We start from the raw sequence: 15,966 nt of genomic DNA on the forward strand, positions 1-15,966 counted from the left end.
CAGAGTCTGTTGCGTGTGCCCCACGTGTGAGAGCTCGGTCCTCACAACCGCCGCGCGGTGCGTTTGGCTCTCATGTGTCCGGTCCATGAACAGGGAGCAAGGCACTTGTCCCCGCTCACGGACCTCCGTGGAGGCCACCGGGACGTCTGACCACGTCGCTCTGGCCCTTCCCCTTGCTCTGTGCCCGGCGGTGTCTTCCCTGCGCGGAGCTGGGGCCACGGTGTGCGACTCCGCTGCCACTGCCGTTGTCACCTTGGGCTCCGAGGGGGACGCTGCTAAACCACCCCAAACAGGCTGCAGCGTGAAATGCACCAGCGCGTGTAAATTGTGAACCCCCTCGCGTTGGTTTAGTCTCTGATGGAGATGCTGCAGCTTCTTCACGAAGACAGGAATTTAGAAAGTGAGAAGCAGGGGAGGCTTGGCCGGCTATGCTGAGGGCAGGCTCCCCTCCCCGCCCCCCTGTTCCGCGGGGGCCCGTCAGGGCAGGCGAGCGGAGCCTCGCCGCCCTCCTCTCCCTGACTGGTGTTGGCGGTCTCGAGGCCGCGGGTGGAAGGGCGGCGACGGTGGTCTGCCCCAGAACGCCATTCCCCGGGTGTCCCCGCGATGCCCCTCTGTCTGGGAAAGGCCCCGGAAGTCCTGGCAGTGGAAGAGGTGACACTTAGACGTATATTGGGCCTTCCTGACGTTTTCCTCTTCTTTTCCAGTCGACATTCTGAAAGTGATACTTACGGGTGGGTTAAAAAGAAACGACTTCAAGGCCATTTTAAAAACCCAGCCCCTGGTGGTGGTTACGATTCGCTTCAGCTTTGGGTGCCGGTGCCCGGCACGGTGACGGACGCCGCACGGGGGTGTGCCCGCTGACCTGTCCCCTTCTCCCCCGCCCCTGCAGATTACCAGCTGACCAGCGCAGAGCTCTCCTCCCTCCCAGCCTTCAGCTCGCCAGGGGGGCTGTCGCTCAGCAGCGTCACCGCCTGGCCGCAGCCGCAGCAGCCCCAGCCGCCCCAGCCGCAGCCGCCCCAGCCGCCGCAGCAGCCGCAGCCGCCCCAGCCGCCCCAGCAGCCCCAGCAGCCCCAGCAGCCACCCCAGGCGCAGCCCCACCTGGTCCCCGTGTCTCTCAGCAGCCTGATGTGAGTCCCGGGGCTCCGTGGGAGGGTTGGGGACAGAGCCGAGGGCGGGAAGACGGGGTCCTCTGGGGGAGCTGGGGCCCCTTCGAAGGGCCCTGTCACCGGCGGACAGCACAGAACACTGAACGCCGAGCGGCCCCGGAGACCCAGCCGGAGCCCCTCCCCTGCCAGCCCAGAGTACCAAGGGGCCGTGGCTGACACCGGCCAGAAAGAACTAATGTGGCTTCTTCCTTCTTTCCCTCCCGTGGCCCCTCTTCTCTTGTCTCCTCTCTGTCTGCTCATCCCTCCCCACCCCCACCACCTCCTTCTCCCTCCCTTGCCCCCCCATCACCCTGTGTTCCGCACCTCCTCTGCTTCTGCCCCCCCCCCCCCCCCCGGTGCCCAGCCCGGGCAGCCCCCTGCCCCACGTGGGGGCCGCCCTCACGGTCACCACCCACCCGCACATCAGCATCAAGTCAGAGCCGGTGTCCCCCAGCCGTGAGCGCAGCCCTGCGCCGCCCCCTCCAGCTGTGTTCCCGGCCACCCGCCCTGAGCCTGGCGACGGCCTCAGCAGCCCCGCCGGTGGCTCCTACGAGACCGGGGACCGGGACGACGGCCGGGGGGACTTCGGGCCCACGCTGGGCCTGCTGCGCCCGGCCCCCGAGCCCGAGGCCGACGGCTCTGCTGTAAAGAGGATGCGGCTCGACACCTGGGTACTGTAGCGTCACCCTCCTGCCCGCCAGTGTCCGCTGCACCCCGGGGCCCCCTCCCCGCCCCCCCCCCCCGCCCCCGCGTCGCCCTCGTGGGGCAGCACCGCCACCTCTGCCCACCCCCACGGGCCCGTCCGTCTGTCCCTCCAGCACCAGGCCCGCACCTGTGTCCGCCGGCTGCCTCCAGTGCCCTGGCCCTGCAGGGAGAGGGGAGTGGGGGGCGCAGACCCCCACAGCCTGGGCCCTCACACCCCTTCTCCATCTCCTCTCTTCGCAGACATTAAAGTGACGATTCCCACCCCCCTCCTCTCAGCCTCCCTGATGAAGAGTTGACAATCTCACCGCCCACCCCTCCCCGCCCCGGGCTCCTCCCGCTCGACCCCATTTCCTTTTGTGCCCCGTGTCCTGTTGACGGTTACATTTGTGTATAATTATTATATTATTATTATTATTATTATATTTTTTTTAATTTGGATTCTCGCTTTGGAGAGGGGATGCTCCCGTCCCCTCTTTCTGCACCCCCACCATTTTACTGGCAAGGGGTGCTGTTTTTGCGGGAAGGGGGGGGACACTTTGCACGTTGTTCACATATGCTGCAGGAGGGGGTGGGGAGCCCGATAGGCCTTTGGGACAGGACAGGTGCCGAGCCCTCCCGCCCCGTCCCCCAGAGAGAGGGAGATAACCAAAAAAACTACCAAACAGCAAACCCCCTTACAATAGACTGAGCCCCAAAGTCGGCTGGACGGGTGGGTTTGTGTTTTGGGGGGGAGGTGAGGCAGAGGTTCTGGAAGGGGTCTCTGCTTCTGGGCTGTTCCTGCGGCCACAGGCACGTGGGGCGGAGTATCCAAGCCCAGCCCCTTCATGCCCCCCCCCACACACACACACACACGACACACTCTCACTGATTCTCGAGCGAGCTGCACCCCCCAGGTGTGGGAGCGCCGGCCGAGCTTGTGGGCTGGGAAGGCCGCCCGGGAATCTGAGGCTGGGGGCAGAGAGCTGGGGTGAGGGGCGGATCGGGGCCCCCTTCCTTCCCTAGCGGTTTCTCTAAGACACACAGTGCAATAGCCCCATCCCTCAGCCGACACCAGCCCCAGGAAGCGGCCCCAGAGCGCAGGGAGGGGAGGGAAGCTGCAGTGAGGCTGCTCAGCAGGGTCGGAACCCTCGCGTCCAGCGGCAGGTGTGAGTGGGGCTCGCTCTTCCTTGCACGGACACGTCCCCACACCCCCGTAGGAGGGACGCCGGGGTGGCGAGAGGGTGGGAGAAGGGAGATGGGGGAGGAGGTCCGCAGAAGGCCCGCCTCCCTCCTTCCCGCCTGGGCCCTCCCTCCCCGGCCCCCTCCGGGCCCCTGCCACCCCCGCTCCGGGCGTCCTCCTGGTCTGCTACCTCCTGTCCCCCCACCCCCAGGCCGCATCCCGCCTTCCCTCTTGGCTACTGTAATTGTAAATAGCAACCTTTGGAAAACGTTAGCAGTGTAACAGTCCAGGAAACTGTTTTTTTCTGTTGTTGTTGTATTGATATGAAATGAGATTCTATTTTTGTCAAAGTATATTGTAATAATAATGACTCAAACGGCCCGTACTGTACAGATGGGATTCTTCTGCTGTTGTTCTTGCCCCCGTCCCCCCCAGCCCACCCCTCCCTGCTGCCGCCCCAGTGGGGGCAGCCTCAGCACGGGGTCCTGAGACCTCAGGCTGGATCACAGATCAAAGCGGAGGGGGCAGGCCCCCAGCCTGCGATCCACCTCCCCCCCCCCCCCCCGCCCCATCTAAGGGGCCTGGCCTGAGGTAGTGTGTGCAGGCGGACTGGGGTGGGGGGCGCCCCCATGTCTCACAGAAGCCTCGCTCCTCTGCCCTGGGGGTGCAGCGCTCCCTGGGGGTTTCATCCCAGCCCAGCGGGAAAGTAGACTAGACAAGGCCCAGTCTGTGGCAGGAAACTGTGCCTGCCTCTGTGACCCAGCCGCTTGCAGTATTCTGACACCTGACGCAGGGAAGGAACCAGATCAAGGGGTGTGTGTGACCACACGAGCACCTGAGCGTGTTCACGAGGGCATCTGGTATTTGTGTGTGCATGGGCGTACCTTTGTGTGTCTCTGAGCCTGTCTGGGCATATACACGGATATTTGTGTGGATTGAGGGCATCTCTGGGGGTGCATGTGCCTGGGAGTGGAGGGGAGAGGGGGGAGACAGGTGGCTGTGTGCCACACGTGCCCCTCCACCCCGATCCCCATTCCCGGCCCTGTTCTACCCTGAGCTCTGACAGGCTTGCACTGCAGTTGGGGGGGGGGGCGGGATCCGACAGTCGCCCCGTTTGCTTGTCCTTGCGGCCCTACCTCTCCTGGGCTCCACGCACAGGCAGCCCCCCTGGCCCCCGGCCCTTTGCATACACACAGCTCTCTTTCCGGCTGTACACTCTTCCCCCACCCCGGCCCTGCCTTCAGGGTGACACTCATGTTCCCCTTCCTTCTGGAAGCATTTTCCTCGCCCGGGCAGTGATTTCTTCCTTACTCAGAGTTTAACCCCCACCTGCTGGCTGGGCACACAGCGCGTCCGGTCTTCCTGCAGGTTCCTAGAGGGACTTTCAGGAGTCGACGAGACTTGATCAGGGCCTGGAAAGACAGTTCAGGGTGTAGCCTTGTGCATGCATTCCCAGAGCCCTGCCCCGTGTCTGCCGTAGGTAGTGCTCAATAGATGCCGAATGGGTGAATGATCGGCGCTCAGTAAACCTTGGGTGCCTGGCCGTCCCTCCTCAGGCTGTTCCTGCCGCCAGTCTGCCCACCTTTGGAAGCCGGGCTTGGCCACCACCAGACACGGGGCGGGGACGGGAGCCCCTGAGGCTCGCGGTGCAATATTCACCAGTTTTGCCCTCTGCCTTGTAATGGCAAACCTGGCTTCCGATTCCCCCGTGTGGATGTGTGTCTGTCTGTCTTCTCTCCCTCTGGGGGCGGGGGCTGGTCCGTGAATGGCTATGTGACATTTCTGTGATGCGGTACCCCGGGCTTTCTCTTGGGGGTAGGGGCTCCTGGCTGGCCAGATGAATGGGTCCCTGGGAACCCGGACCTCCAGCGAGGACTTCATTTCTTCCTCTCACAAGCCAAATTTGCCTCCACCTACTCCTTCCTCCTAAGAACTGGGCATTTGCCAAAGTACTCACTGGAGTCCCCCACTGCCCCTCCCTCCCCAGCTTTCCCAAGCTCGCGGGGACAGTGGGCAAGAGGAGCCTCCCATGCCGTTGGAGCACGCCATTTTCCCTCCCGCCCAGCAATGCACTCGGCACGGCGAGACCGACCCCTGACCCTGACCCAGCCCTCCCCACCTTGGACAGGAAGGAAGTAAAGCACCTTCTCTTGATGATTATTTATTTGTTTGGAGAGACAGAAATGCTGTAAAAGTGTATCTAGAAATATCTATATCTATATATTTTTAACTGACTTCTTTGGAATCTCCCGGGGAGGGGTGGGGGTGAGTCTAGGCTTTCATGGAAGAGAGAGGCCTGCAGCCTGGGAACTCTGGTTCTCTCCTCCGCGGCCTCTCTCCACCCCCTGAGCGGTGGTGGAAGGCGTGGGGTTTGTGTGGGGGCAGGGGGCTGGAATGTTCTGTGGAGAATCTGGATTCTCTTTGTCTTCCCCATTCAGGTCCCAGAGGGAAGGGGGGAGAGGGAGGGGAGGCATGGAGGCGCCCCCCGCCCCCGGAACCCGACAATCACCCACACTCCTGGGGCCGCTCCTGGGTCCCGGGCAGGGCGCGTCCAAGTGTGTGACTGTTGATTTGTTTTCAATATTTCTTTTCGTGCTGTATGGTGATGCTTTCTTAGTATTCTACACAATAAGAAGACAAAGTCCTCGGGATTCTTATGAGTTTTGTTTGAAAACTCTTTCACTATATTTGTTGTAAAGAGGTTTACTATTAAAAGAAAAAGAATACACGTTTCTGATACTCGGGCTTGGGTTCTGGTTTCTTTGGTGCGGCCGGCAGAGGAGAGGGTGACTGTGGGGGGTGTCCCCTCAGCAGGAGGGGGTGCTCTCCGGTGACAGTTTCCTCCAGGTGCGGGGTCAAAAGCAGAGGCAGCCCCAGGAGGAGAGGGTTGTCCCGCAGGAAGTCCCCCAAAGGATCTCGGGACATGGGAACACCCATAAGAGCACCCAAGGCCAGGTCAGGAACAAGGGGGTGGCCGGGGGGAGGCTTCACTACTGCAAACCCTTTCTGTGGCAACAACTTGCCGTGGATCCCATGGTCACAGTGCGCGGGCACAGTGCACGGGCGTGTCTGCCCTCTTCTCTCTCTGACAGTGCCGGGGAGCCTCTCCCTGCGGTCCTGAGGCGTCCCCACGGGCCCCCCAAGCTGGTGCCCTCCAGCAGGGGCAGGGGACCCCTATTCCCGCCCCCACACCTGCGGAGTGTCCGCAGAGGCCCAGCTCCGAAGACGGAGGTGGAGGGAGTCCACGTCGCATGGTTGACGCTCTGGGCCTCGGGTTCTTCATCCGTCCCGGCCCTGCCTCCCCGGGGCCACCGCGGGCCGGGCCGCACCTCACTGGGCCCCCCTGCCGCGGCAGACAAAAAGGAGGAGCCAAGCAGGAAGGGCCCGCTGTCCTCCAGATGTGACTCCACTTCCCCTTGGCCGCCAGCTGCCCCAACCTGGCCCTCGTGCCCTCGCGCAGCCGTCCCGTCGCCCCGACTCGTGGTGGGCGTGCATGACCGCGAACCGCCGCAGAGGGGAAGGCCTGAGACTGCCGAGGCCAAGTCGTGACTTCCGTCTCTCTCTCCGTCTCGTCCTTTGCCCCTGGGGAAGCCAGATGCCACGCTGTGGGCCCGACGGCAGCCCCGGGGAGAGGCCCACGCGACCGAGAACCCGGGCCTCCCATCAACAGCCTTTGCGAGCGGTCCCTGTCTCCCCTGTCCTCACCGTGTCCGAGCTTCCGCAGACACTGCTCCAGGGGACACCCACCTGCGCCCGCGAGGTGCCCTGAAGTATCACCCGGATCCCCGAGCAAAACCCCTGTCCTTTGTCCCTGGCTCCTCTGTTCCTCAGACCGTGTGGCCTGCATCACTACAGCCCACAGGCATCTCCTGCCCTGCTCTCCTTCCTGGACGTGTAGAAGACTGTATTTCCCAGTCACCGTAAGTCAGGCGCGGTCATCGGACTGGTTCTGGCCAAGACCCGCGTTGCTCCCGAAATCGCACTGGCGCTTGTGCTCCAAGCGCTCTGTCCCTGTTGGGGGAGCGGCGGGAGCCATCCGAGTGGCCTGGGTCGCTAAGGGGTCTCCGGTGCTGTCCAGTAGGACAGGGACTTTGTGTGACTAGGAAATAAGCGTGTCGGGCCACAGAGATGTTAGTGCTGTGTCTGCACCGTGACCTCTCCTATCCTGACTGATGGGGCATCCACTCACACCTGCACAGCCCCGAAGCCCCACGGACCGCGGTACCCCCTGTGGCGGGGCACAAAGGTCTCTGAACTCGCAGTCCGCAGCTGGCTTGCCTGCTGGTCCCACCGCCTCGCGGTCGTGCGGCCTCATCAGCTGGGAGATGCCTATTTCATAGCCGCCTATTTTCTCAAACCCCTGCCTCCCCTTCCCCGGCCACCCCCACCCACCCCCGTTGTGCCGTTCTGGTCCTCTAACATCGCAGGGGGCTTTGGGGCCAAGTCCAAACCCCACCGCTTGGCTCCCAGCCCCCTCAAAGAGCCAACCCAAACTCTTGTTCAGGCTTAGTCCCCGGGTGTGTCCCAGCTGCACACCCCTTGGAGTCCAGGCCGACCAGGAGGCCCGCTCCGGGCCCTGACGGACCGTTCGTATCTTTGCTCCCGCCATCTTTCCATCTGAAATGCGACCAGCGTGTATTGAGCGCCTACTCCGCGTGAGCCCATTTGTTAGGCCCCGGAGATGGAGAGACGGACCAGACGCATCGAGATCCCGACTCCAGGCAACTCACAGCTCAGTGGGGACAAGGGCCAAGTGACACAACACTTACCACCTGACTCAGCAGTCTGTACTAAATGCCACATAGGAAGGGTGTGAGTGGGCTGTGGGGTCAGACTTGAGGCACACCCAAATCCAAGCCAGTTAGAGATCAGGAGAGTCTCCTTGGAGGTGTCTGGGCTGGGTCTGAAGGCATCCGGAGTTCCCGGGCAAACATGTACAAGGAAGGCATTCCTGCTGGCAGGGAGAGCATGTGGGGTGGGGAAGGAGAGCGGTGTGCTCCGGAAGAGCGTGGGGCAGGTCGAGGGAACAGCATATAAAGCTGAAGCCTCGCTGTGAAGGGCTGTGATTGCCAAAATTTGCACTTTATTCTGGAGATGTGTGATCATCGAAGGTTTTTTTTTTTTTTAATGTTTATTTTTGAGAAAGAGAGCACAAGCAGGGGCAGGGTGGGGGAGGGGCAGGGAGAGAGGGAGACACAGAATCCAAAGTGGACTCCTCCAGGCTCCCAGCTGTCAACAGAGCCCGACGTGGGGCTCGAACCCACGAACCGTGAGATCATGACCTGAGCCGAAGTCAGACCAGACGCTTAACCAACTGAGCCACCCAGGTGCCCCGGTCAGGCCATCAAAGGGTTTTTTTGTTTAATTTTTTTTTAATGTTGTATTTATTTTTGAGACACAGAGAGACGGAGCATGAGCAGGAGAGGAGCAGAGAGAGAGGGAGACCCAGAATCCGAAGCAGGCTCCAGGCTCTGAGCTGTCAGCACAGAGCCCAACGTGGGTCTCGAACTCACGAGCCGTGAGATCATGAAATGAGCTGAAGTCGGATGCTCAACTGACTGAGCCACCCAGGCACCCACCTCAAAAGGTTTTAAGTAAAAGAGGGACTTGGTCAGATTTGCATTTCAGAAAGCTCCAGCCTGTATAAGCTCCTCCTGACAGCAGAACCGAGGCCCAGATGGGGTCCTTTACAAGTGAGAGAGGGTCAATTTAGTAAATACTATTTTTCAAGATTTTATTTTTAAGAAATCTCTACACTCAGAGTGGCACTTGAACTCGCAACCCTGAGATCAAGAGTCACACATTCCACTGGGCCGGCCAGGTGCCCCTTAGTAAATATTAAAAAGGGAGAATAACGGGGCTTGGAAACCGCCTGGTGAAGGTACAGGAGGAAGGAAACGGAGGAGCGCCAGTGGCTCCCAAACTGAGCCTTGGAATTCTGACGGGGTGGTCGGGCTGCAGCCCCAGGTGTGTCTGGAGAAGGGAAGTTTTGTTTCAGATGAACCGAGTCCCGGGTACACGTGGAAGCCATTGCCCACTGTTGATAGATGGTCATGCTGTTCAGGCCTGGAGGGTGAGATCACCATGTGGGCAGGGAGGTTTTTCTGAAGAGGGAAGCCATTCATGGTGTTGGTCACCCATGAAGACATCAACCTCAGGACACGGGAGCTCCAAGGACCATGAAGGAAGGCTGGGGGGCCTGGCGAGAAGAGTCATGTAGAGGCCCTGAGCCACCGAAGGGTAGCAGTGTTGTGTAGGTGCGATTAACCAGACATGTATTTCCTATCTGTGGTCTCCTGTCTTTACTAAAGCCTTGCTTGACTCACTAGCCTTGTGCTAATCTCAAACAAGGGAAAACTCACTGATGAATTCTTTGAGGCATCAAAGGGGGGGGATGGGTGAGTACAGGTGCTCTGCTCCCCAGGGGTGGCTGCGGGGGTACGTCAGGGGTGGTAGGAGAATGGGGGAACCTCAGGAAGATCTGGTTCCAAAGGCCCCACTGCTTCTTCATAGGGACACCAACCCAGTGCACCCTCAGAGGCTCTTGGTTTTTTGTTTTTTAATTTTTTTTAAATCTTTATTTATTTTTGAGAGAGAAAGAGACAGAGTGAGAGCAGGGGAGGAACAGAGAGACAGGGAGACACAGAATCCGAAGCAGGCTCCAGGCTCCGAGCTGTCAGCACAGAGCCCGATGCGGAGCTCGAACCCACGAACCGTGAGATCATGACCTGAGCTGAAGTCAGACGCTTAACCCACGGAGCCACCCAGGCGCCCCTCTTGGTTTTCTTTTGATGAGGGAAGAAGACACTTCTCAGGCACCTGAAGAATATTCCAGAGGAATAAAAACCATTCTTGATCCATAATATGGGTTCAGTAAGTGTGAGTCACTAATTTTGTTACTGCTACTTGTCAAAGACAAGAAACTGGATGGATGACTTCCTAGGGTAAGAAGAGGCCTGTGCACCCAACCTGCTCTACACCTGTTTCTACCTTTGAAACTTTTCCTGCCATTCAAGGCTCCCTTCCCAGAAAAACTTGTCCTGGTTTTCCTGTCTTGCCCCACTGGTTCATGCCAGGGGTCTTGGGAGGCCTCCTTCATAGCCCCCAGCTCATCCTGCCCCGAAGTGCGGGCCCTTGTTTCCTATTTTTTTTTCTCTACAACTGGACCGAAAGCGCTCCCCTTTTTCGTGTCTGGCTCAGTGCCTGGCACACAGCGTGTTCCGTCGGACTAAACGGGACACTGGGCTTTGTAAACTGCGGAGCCCTACAAACGTGACGACGCTTTTTTTTCCCCCCAGGGTGGGGCGACTTTCTGCAGCTTCTCTACTTTCCAGCTCCTGATCCAACAGGGCGGAAGAGGGGTGTGGCTTCCAGTTTCCTGGGTCCACTGGAGAACGAGCACCCACTGGGCTCCTGTCCCCAAAGAGGCGGCCCTGGGGAGACGGGAAGCAAAGGGTGGTATCTGGTCGTCCAGCCGAGGAGGCGGCCAGGCCAGTTCGCTGTAGCTCATGTTCTTCTGACTCATTCCACAGTCCCATGGGCTGAGTAACTTTTCCAGCCTTGTGATTGTGGAAACGTGTTTCAGGAACAGCGAGCGGATGGGAAGAGGACACGGGCGACCCCACCCCAGGCTCCAAGGTGGCTCCTGCTGGAGTCGGTACAGACGGCTTATTTGTTTGCAGACTTCCATCACCCCTTGTCACTGCCTTCCTCCACAGCTGGTAAACCCGAGGGCCCCAAGCAACCGGTGGCTCCCGGGTCTGTCCCCTGCGCGTCTGGCAGGTCCCGGCTGGGAGGTCTAGCGCGGAGGAGCCTGGGGGCCAGAGTTTACGGGCCGCTGGGACTCGGCTGCATTTGCCCTCCCGCGATGTGGGCTCGCTTTCCCGCAGCCGCCGCTCTCCGGCCCCGCACGACGACCGGGCCGCCCCGCCCCCGCCCTGGCTGCGTCCCCGCCACGTGCCGCTCAGGAGCCGGAGGCCCCAACCCCTGGCGACCCCGGCCCCCCCCCCCGCCGGCCCGGAGGACGACTCCGTGCAGGGCGAAAGGGGGGGGGGGGGTGCAAAGGAACACCGGACAGCGCCAGGCATACAGCAAGCGCTCAATAAATGGCCGACTGGCAACTGCCCGTCGTCACTGAGCCCAGGACCCTTTACGTCGGCCCGTCAGCCGCCCACTGCCCCTCTCCGCCGCGACGCGGCAAATAAAGCAAACGTTAATGGTAATGCAGCAGGTCAATCGCTCTCCCCCCAGCGCGGGAGCGGACAAAGACCCGAGGCCACGCCCAGCGCCCCCACCGTGGGGCGGGGTAGTGGATCTTGAGAATCCCCCCACGCCCCCGTTGGCTATTCCAGTGACGGACGGGGTCATCAGCCAACCGCAGCCCGGGCACGACGCATGCGTCCACAGAAGCTTTAGCCCTAGATGGGGAAAAAAAGCCGCGGGCGCACCGCTGTGGCTGCGTCTGGCCAGGGCCTGGGGCAGCGGGTGCGCATGCGTGAGCCCGACACCACCCTCTCGCTGCGAGACGCGAGCGTACGCAACGTGGCCGGCCGGGGTCTCCGGGGGCGCGCCCCGCAGGGAGAGACCTCGGCCCCACGCGTGCGCGCGGGCCGCGATCTCGCGCGAGGCCGCCGGTGGACGACGCCCCGCTGGCCCCGCGCGCCCGGCCGTCGGCGGGGGCCCCCTCCTGGCAGCCGAGGGCCCCCCCCCCCCCCCCGATCTCTGGAGACCGCAACCCCTGACCGCGCACACCGTGACCCCCAATCCAGGAGGCCGCGACCCCCACCCGCGCAGGCCAAGACCCTCAATCCTGGAGGCCGAGACCCCGGCCCTTGAGAGGACTGCCCGCCCCGTGGGGCGTTGCTGCACTGGACAGACCAACAGAGAAGCCCCGGAACACGGCAGACATTCGGAACCGTGTTCCTAAACTGCACAATACGCACAATGAAGCAGTATAGTGTCTAGGTGTGTGTGGTAAAACTTTAAAAAGGCAGAGGAATGATAAACACAAAGTTCGTCAGTAGTTATGTTGGAGAGGGGTTGGGGGTGGGATGCGGAAAACCAGGCGGGTGCTAGTGGTAACGTTCTAGTTATCGGGCTAAATGGTACATGGAAGGGTATTTCCTTATGGTCTATACATAACGCATAGGACCGTTACTCATTTGTATAGAATATGATTTAGAAATAAGTGGAATCACCTCGCCTCCCGAAACAAAACAAAAGACGCGGTTGGAGAAGGAGAAGGTCTTACCTGTATTGCACTCGATTTCCAGAGCATTTCTGCACATGTTCTGTCAGTTGATTCTCACGCCAGCCCTTCAAGGTATTGTCTCCATGTGCAAGGTGAAGAAAGGAGACCAAAAATTCATGAGGCCGGTGGCACAAAGACAGGAAAGGTGAGCGTGCAGAAGGTCAGCGGGGAGCCCTGGGCAGTTAAATCTCCAGGGTGCCGAGCACTGTGCCTGGAACAGAGAACGTGGTCGGCAAGCACTCGTTCAGCGGGTGAGTGACGGAACTTTCTGACCATGTGGGTGTCCAGGAGTGACAGGAGCTGCCCCGAAGGCAGGTGCCCTGCTCAGCAGCTGGCTGACCACCGTGGGGACCAGGAGGACGAGAGAGGCCACTTGGGGGCAAACTTCGGAGAGAAACCCCCTCTGTGACTGTTTATGTGAGTCTGTATATCAGAGGCTGAAGACAAGACCATGTTACGATAATAAGGTTCTCGCCTGCAGCGGTCCCCAGAGAAGGGCCGGGGCAAAAGAGACATGTTGAAGGGAAAGTTCATAGGACTCGTTGCCGGAATGGGTATGAGGTGTGGTGTTGTTGTGTGTTGTCTGTGGCTCCCGGATGCTGTGCCGCTGACTTCACAAGGGCGTAGAGGAACGTGGATTCGTGCCTAGCAGGGGGTTCGCGACGGAGGAGAGCGCTCAGGACGGGTGAGGGCTGACGACACGCCGACACGCCAGGGAAACAGCACCTCAGTTTGAGTTAGGAGACCCGATTCCTAGGCCTGTCACCCGGGACACGTCACTTCACCTGAGTGTTTGGTACAGAACGTATACGCGCAACAAGAACTGAAAGAAGAATGTGCCTGAGCCCCTTGTCCAGATCTAGTTAAATCGACTCCTGTACTTAAATATGCAGATACCCGCCCCTGGAACTGTGCTTGCCTCCGTTGTCCCACGATGTTACGTCCTTCATTCTGGGACTGCCACATTTGTGCTGGAAGTGCTGTCTTACCCGAGTTTCTGTTCCCCCCGCCGTGCCTGGCACAGAGCCGGAGCTCGGTAGATGTGTGTTGCCCCGCACAGAATTGTGTGAACTAGAAAGAACATTCATTTCCCCAAGACCTAGGTTTCCTTATTTGTAAATGAGACTAGTTGACCTTTAAAATTCTTTTGAGTTCTGGACTTCTGTTATCCAACCACGTTCTATTGATTGAGAAGATTGAACTAGCTGATTGCTGAATTCCTTTCCAGCTCCAGTGTTCCGTTGTAATACTGAGTTGCAGGTAATCTCACAGAAGCCGCGGTTGGGCGGGTTCTCAAAGGGAAAGCGTGGGGAAGGTTGAGGACAGAGACAGCACCCGGTTGTCCCAAACCAGAGTGGCACAGAATGACCAGGCTGGGAAGCAGGAGGAATACGAATGGCAGAGTGTCAAACTGAGACGCCCAGAGGAGCCAGGCGGAGGATGTGGATGTGGGACGTGGCCCCGCCGTGTGACGGAGGCCATGCCCACCCAAGGAAGTCCGCGGTCTCTTCCAGTTTTTGAGATGAAGCTGGACTCCCAGCGTTTTATTTGAAATCCCGTGGTTTTTAAGTACTGACAACCAATTCAGATTATCTTAAAACTCCGCGCAGGTTAGAAACCAACAACAAACGAACAAAAAAGCCCTCCGCGCCTCTTGGCCTGCTGGTCTCTACCCTCGCTGGCATGGTGCCCTCAAGCCGCGCATGCCCCAGGACGATGTTGCTGGAAGTTTCCCGTTTCTGTTCACGTCGGTTCTCCGGTAGTCCAACCCTTCCCGATGCTCCCTGGACTTTGATCATTTATCCCCTCCCTGCCTTGTGTTTTCAGCGTCCCCCTTTGTGTTTGTGTCTCCTTCAGTCTCGAAACCTGCCAGCGTCTTTCCACATCCTGAAGACGCTGCTTCGTTCTCCTACGGTCCCTCCCAGGGCCTTTCTAGAAAGTTCTTTCTTTTTCCCTTCCACACATTTCCTAGCAGAATACACTGCATTCTCCCTGTCTTCCTATTGTAAGCCGGCTTTGCTGCTCAGCTCGCTGTAGTTTAAGGTCTGCCTCCGTGATTCCACTGAAGGTTTTCCGACCAGGGCAGAGGTCTCTGTTGCTGAATTCGTGAGACTGCTCCAACTAGGCTAAACTCACACTCAGAGACCCAAGTGGTGCCCTTTGCTTTAATCTATTACCTGAGAAAGGTCGCATCGGTGTTTATGGAACCAAACGGGAAAGTGTCCTCAAGAAAGAAGGACAGTCGGCACCATGGGATTTGCAGACAGATCAAAGTCTGTGTCGGCCACACGAAGCCCACTGGGTTGTAAGAAAAGGAGATTGCCACTAGCTTTTGAGAGGACAGTTTCGGCAGAGGCAGCTGGAAGGTACGCTGCTGTAGTCTGTGAAGAAAAGGGTGGTGACGTGATGACAGACGGTGCCCAGAGGTGGCGCCTTGGACAAGTTTGGCACCACGGGAAGTGACATCAAGCAGGAGGTATTGGAGACACGCGTGCCCGTCAGAGTCCCTGAGGTTGAGGAAATCCCGGCATGTCTGCAGGTAAAGCGGGCAAGCCAGTGGCACGGGAGATACTGGAAATGCTGGGGAAGGACTACCTGAGAGCCGGCCGCCAGGGGCGTCGGGAAGAATCGAGAAGTCAGCCAGTTGAAAGGACTGGTCCGCCTTGACGAAGAAGCGAGGAGTCTCTGAAGTAGGCAGAATGGTTAAAGGCATGAGTCATCATTCTGTCCGGACTCTCGTGGGGGCAGCGGTGACGCAGGAGAGCCCCGGTGTGCGTTTCGTCCGTGACACGGCAGCGACGTCCCGTCTCCAGTCAGAGGGAGGCATAGCGGATCCAGGATTGTTGGCCGCCTTAGCGACATCACTCTGCACTGGCTGTGTCCCTTCCGCTCCCTCTGCACTGATTCCGGGGGGCTCTGGCCTTGGCTGCCCCCCTCTCCTCGTCAGGGAAGTGTCGTCCCCACACCTGAGGTTTAAGCAGCCACCTCAATGCTAGTGACTCCCAATCTGTGTCTGTGACATAGATTTCTCTCCTGTGACCTAGATCTCTCTCCTGAGCCTCCCATCTATGTGCCCAGTATCTTTATGACTAGAACTGGTCATTTCTCCTTAATGCTTTATTCTAATTTTTTATTTGATTAAAAAAAATTTTTTTTTGATGTTTATTTTTGAGACAGGAGCCACAGAACACGAGCAGGGGAGGGGCAGAGAGAGAGAGGGAGACACAGAATCGGAAGCAGGATCCAGGTTCTGAGCTGTCAGCACAGAGCTTGAGGCGGGGCTCAAACTCACAAGCCGTGAGATCATGACCTGAGCCGAAGTCGGCCGCTCAACCCACTGAGCCGCCCAGGCGCCCCAGTTCCATATCCTAGCTAATGGTCGCAGTCATTTTGCAGTTGTCAAGCCAGATCCAGGTTTCACCTCCCTCCCCCCTCCCCCCGCAAGTGTGCATGTGTATAGTAGATACTTAAAAGAACAGGAACATATTTATATTTCGTGTGTTGGGTTTTCTTTTTCACTTACTACCGTCATGATCACTTGCGCATGTCAATAAATGCCTTTTTACATTCTTAGCTGCCGCCTGGTGTTCCCTCGTACGTGCCTACTCTGGTCTGCCGCCTTGTTGAAAACCGTTTCCTTCTTTCTGTTGCGCACAGCACTGAACATGTCTGTACAGATACTTTTTATTTCCTTAGATTTACCACTC

The 15,966-nt window shown here is 59.0% G+C and overlaps 1 protein-coding gene and 1 long non-coding RNA gene across 7 annotated transcripts in view; both read left to right on the forward strand.

Annotated features, from left to right (window-relative positions):
- Positions 1 to 5,748, forward strand: part of MEF2D (myocyte enhancer factor 2D) — a 31,096-nt gene extending 25,348 nt beyond the window's left edge. For all 6 annotated transcript variants that reach the window (XM_058701811.1, XM_058701813.1, XM_058701810.1 and 3 more), the window contains 3 exons: positions 890 to 1,127; positions 1,510 to 1,816; positions 2,091 to 5,748. In XM_058701811.1, coding sequence (XP_058557794.1) covers positions 890 to 1,127; positions 1,510 to 1,816; positions 2,091 to 2,102 — 557 coding nt within the window. In that variant the 3' untranslated portion in view covers positions 2,103 to 5,748. The remainder of the gene's footprint in view (positions 1 to 889; positions 1,128 to 1,509; positions 1,817 to 2,090) is intronic.
- Positions 5,749 to 11,273: 5,525 nt separating this feature from the next.
- On the forward strand, positions 11,274 to 15,832 carry LOC131495623 (uncharacterized). Its single transcript, XR_009254029.1, has 2 exons — positions 11,274 to 12,820; positions 13,488 to 15,832. It is a non-coding gene; the product is annotated as an uncharacterized LOC131495623 (long non-coding RNA).
- The last annotated feature ends 134 nt before the right edge of the window (positions 15,833 to 15,966 follow it).

This window comes from Neofelis nebulosa, chromosome 15 (genome assembly GCF_028018385.1).
Source record: "Neofelis nebulosa isolate mNeoNeb1 chromosome 15, mNeoNeb1.pri, whole genome shotgun sequence".
Taxonomy (NCBI): Eukaryota; Metazoa; Chordata; class Mammalia; order Carnivora; family Felidae; genus Neofelis; species Neofelis nebulosa.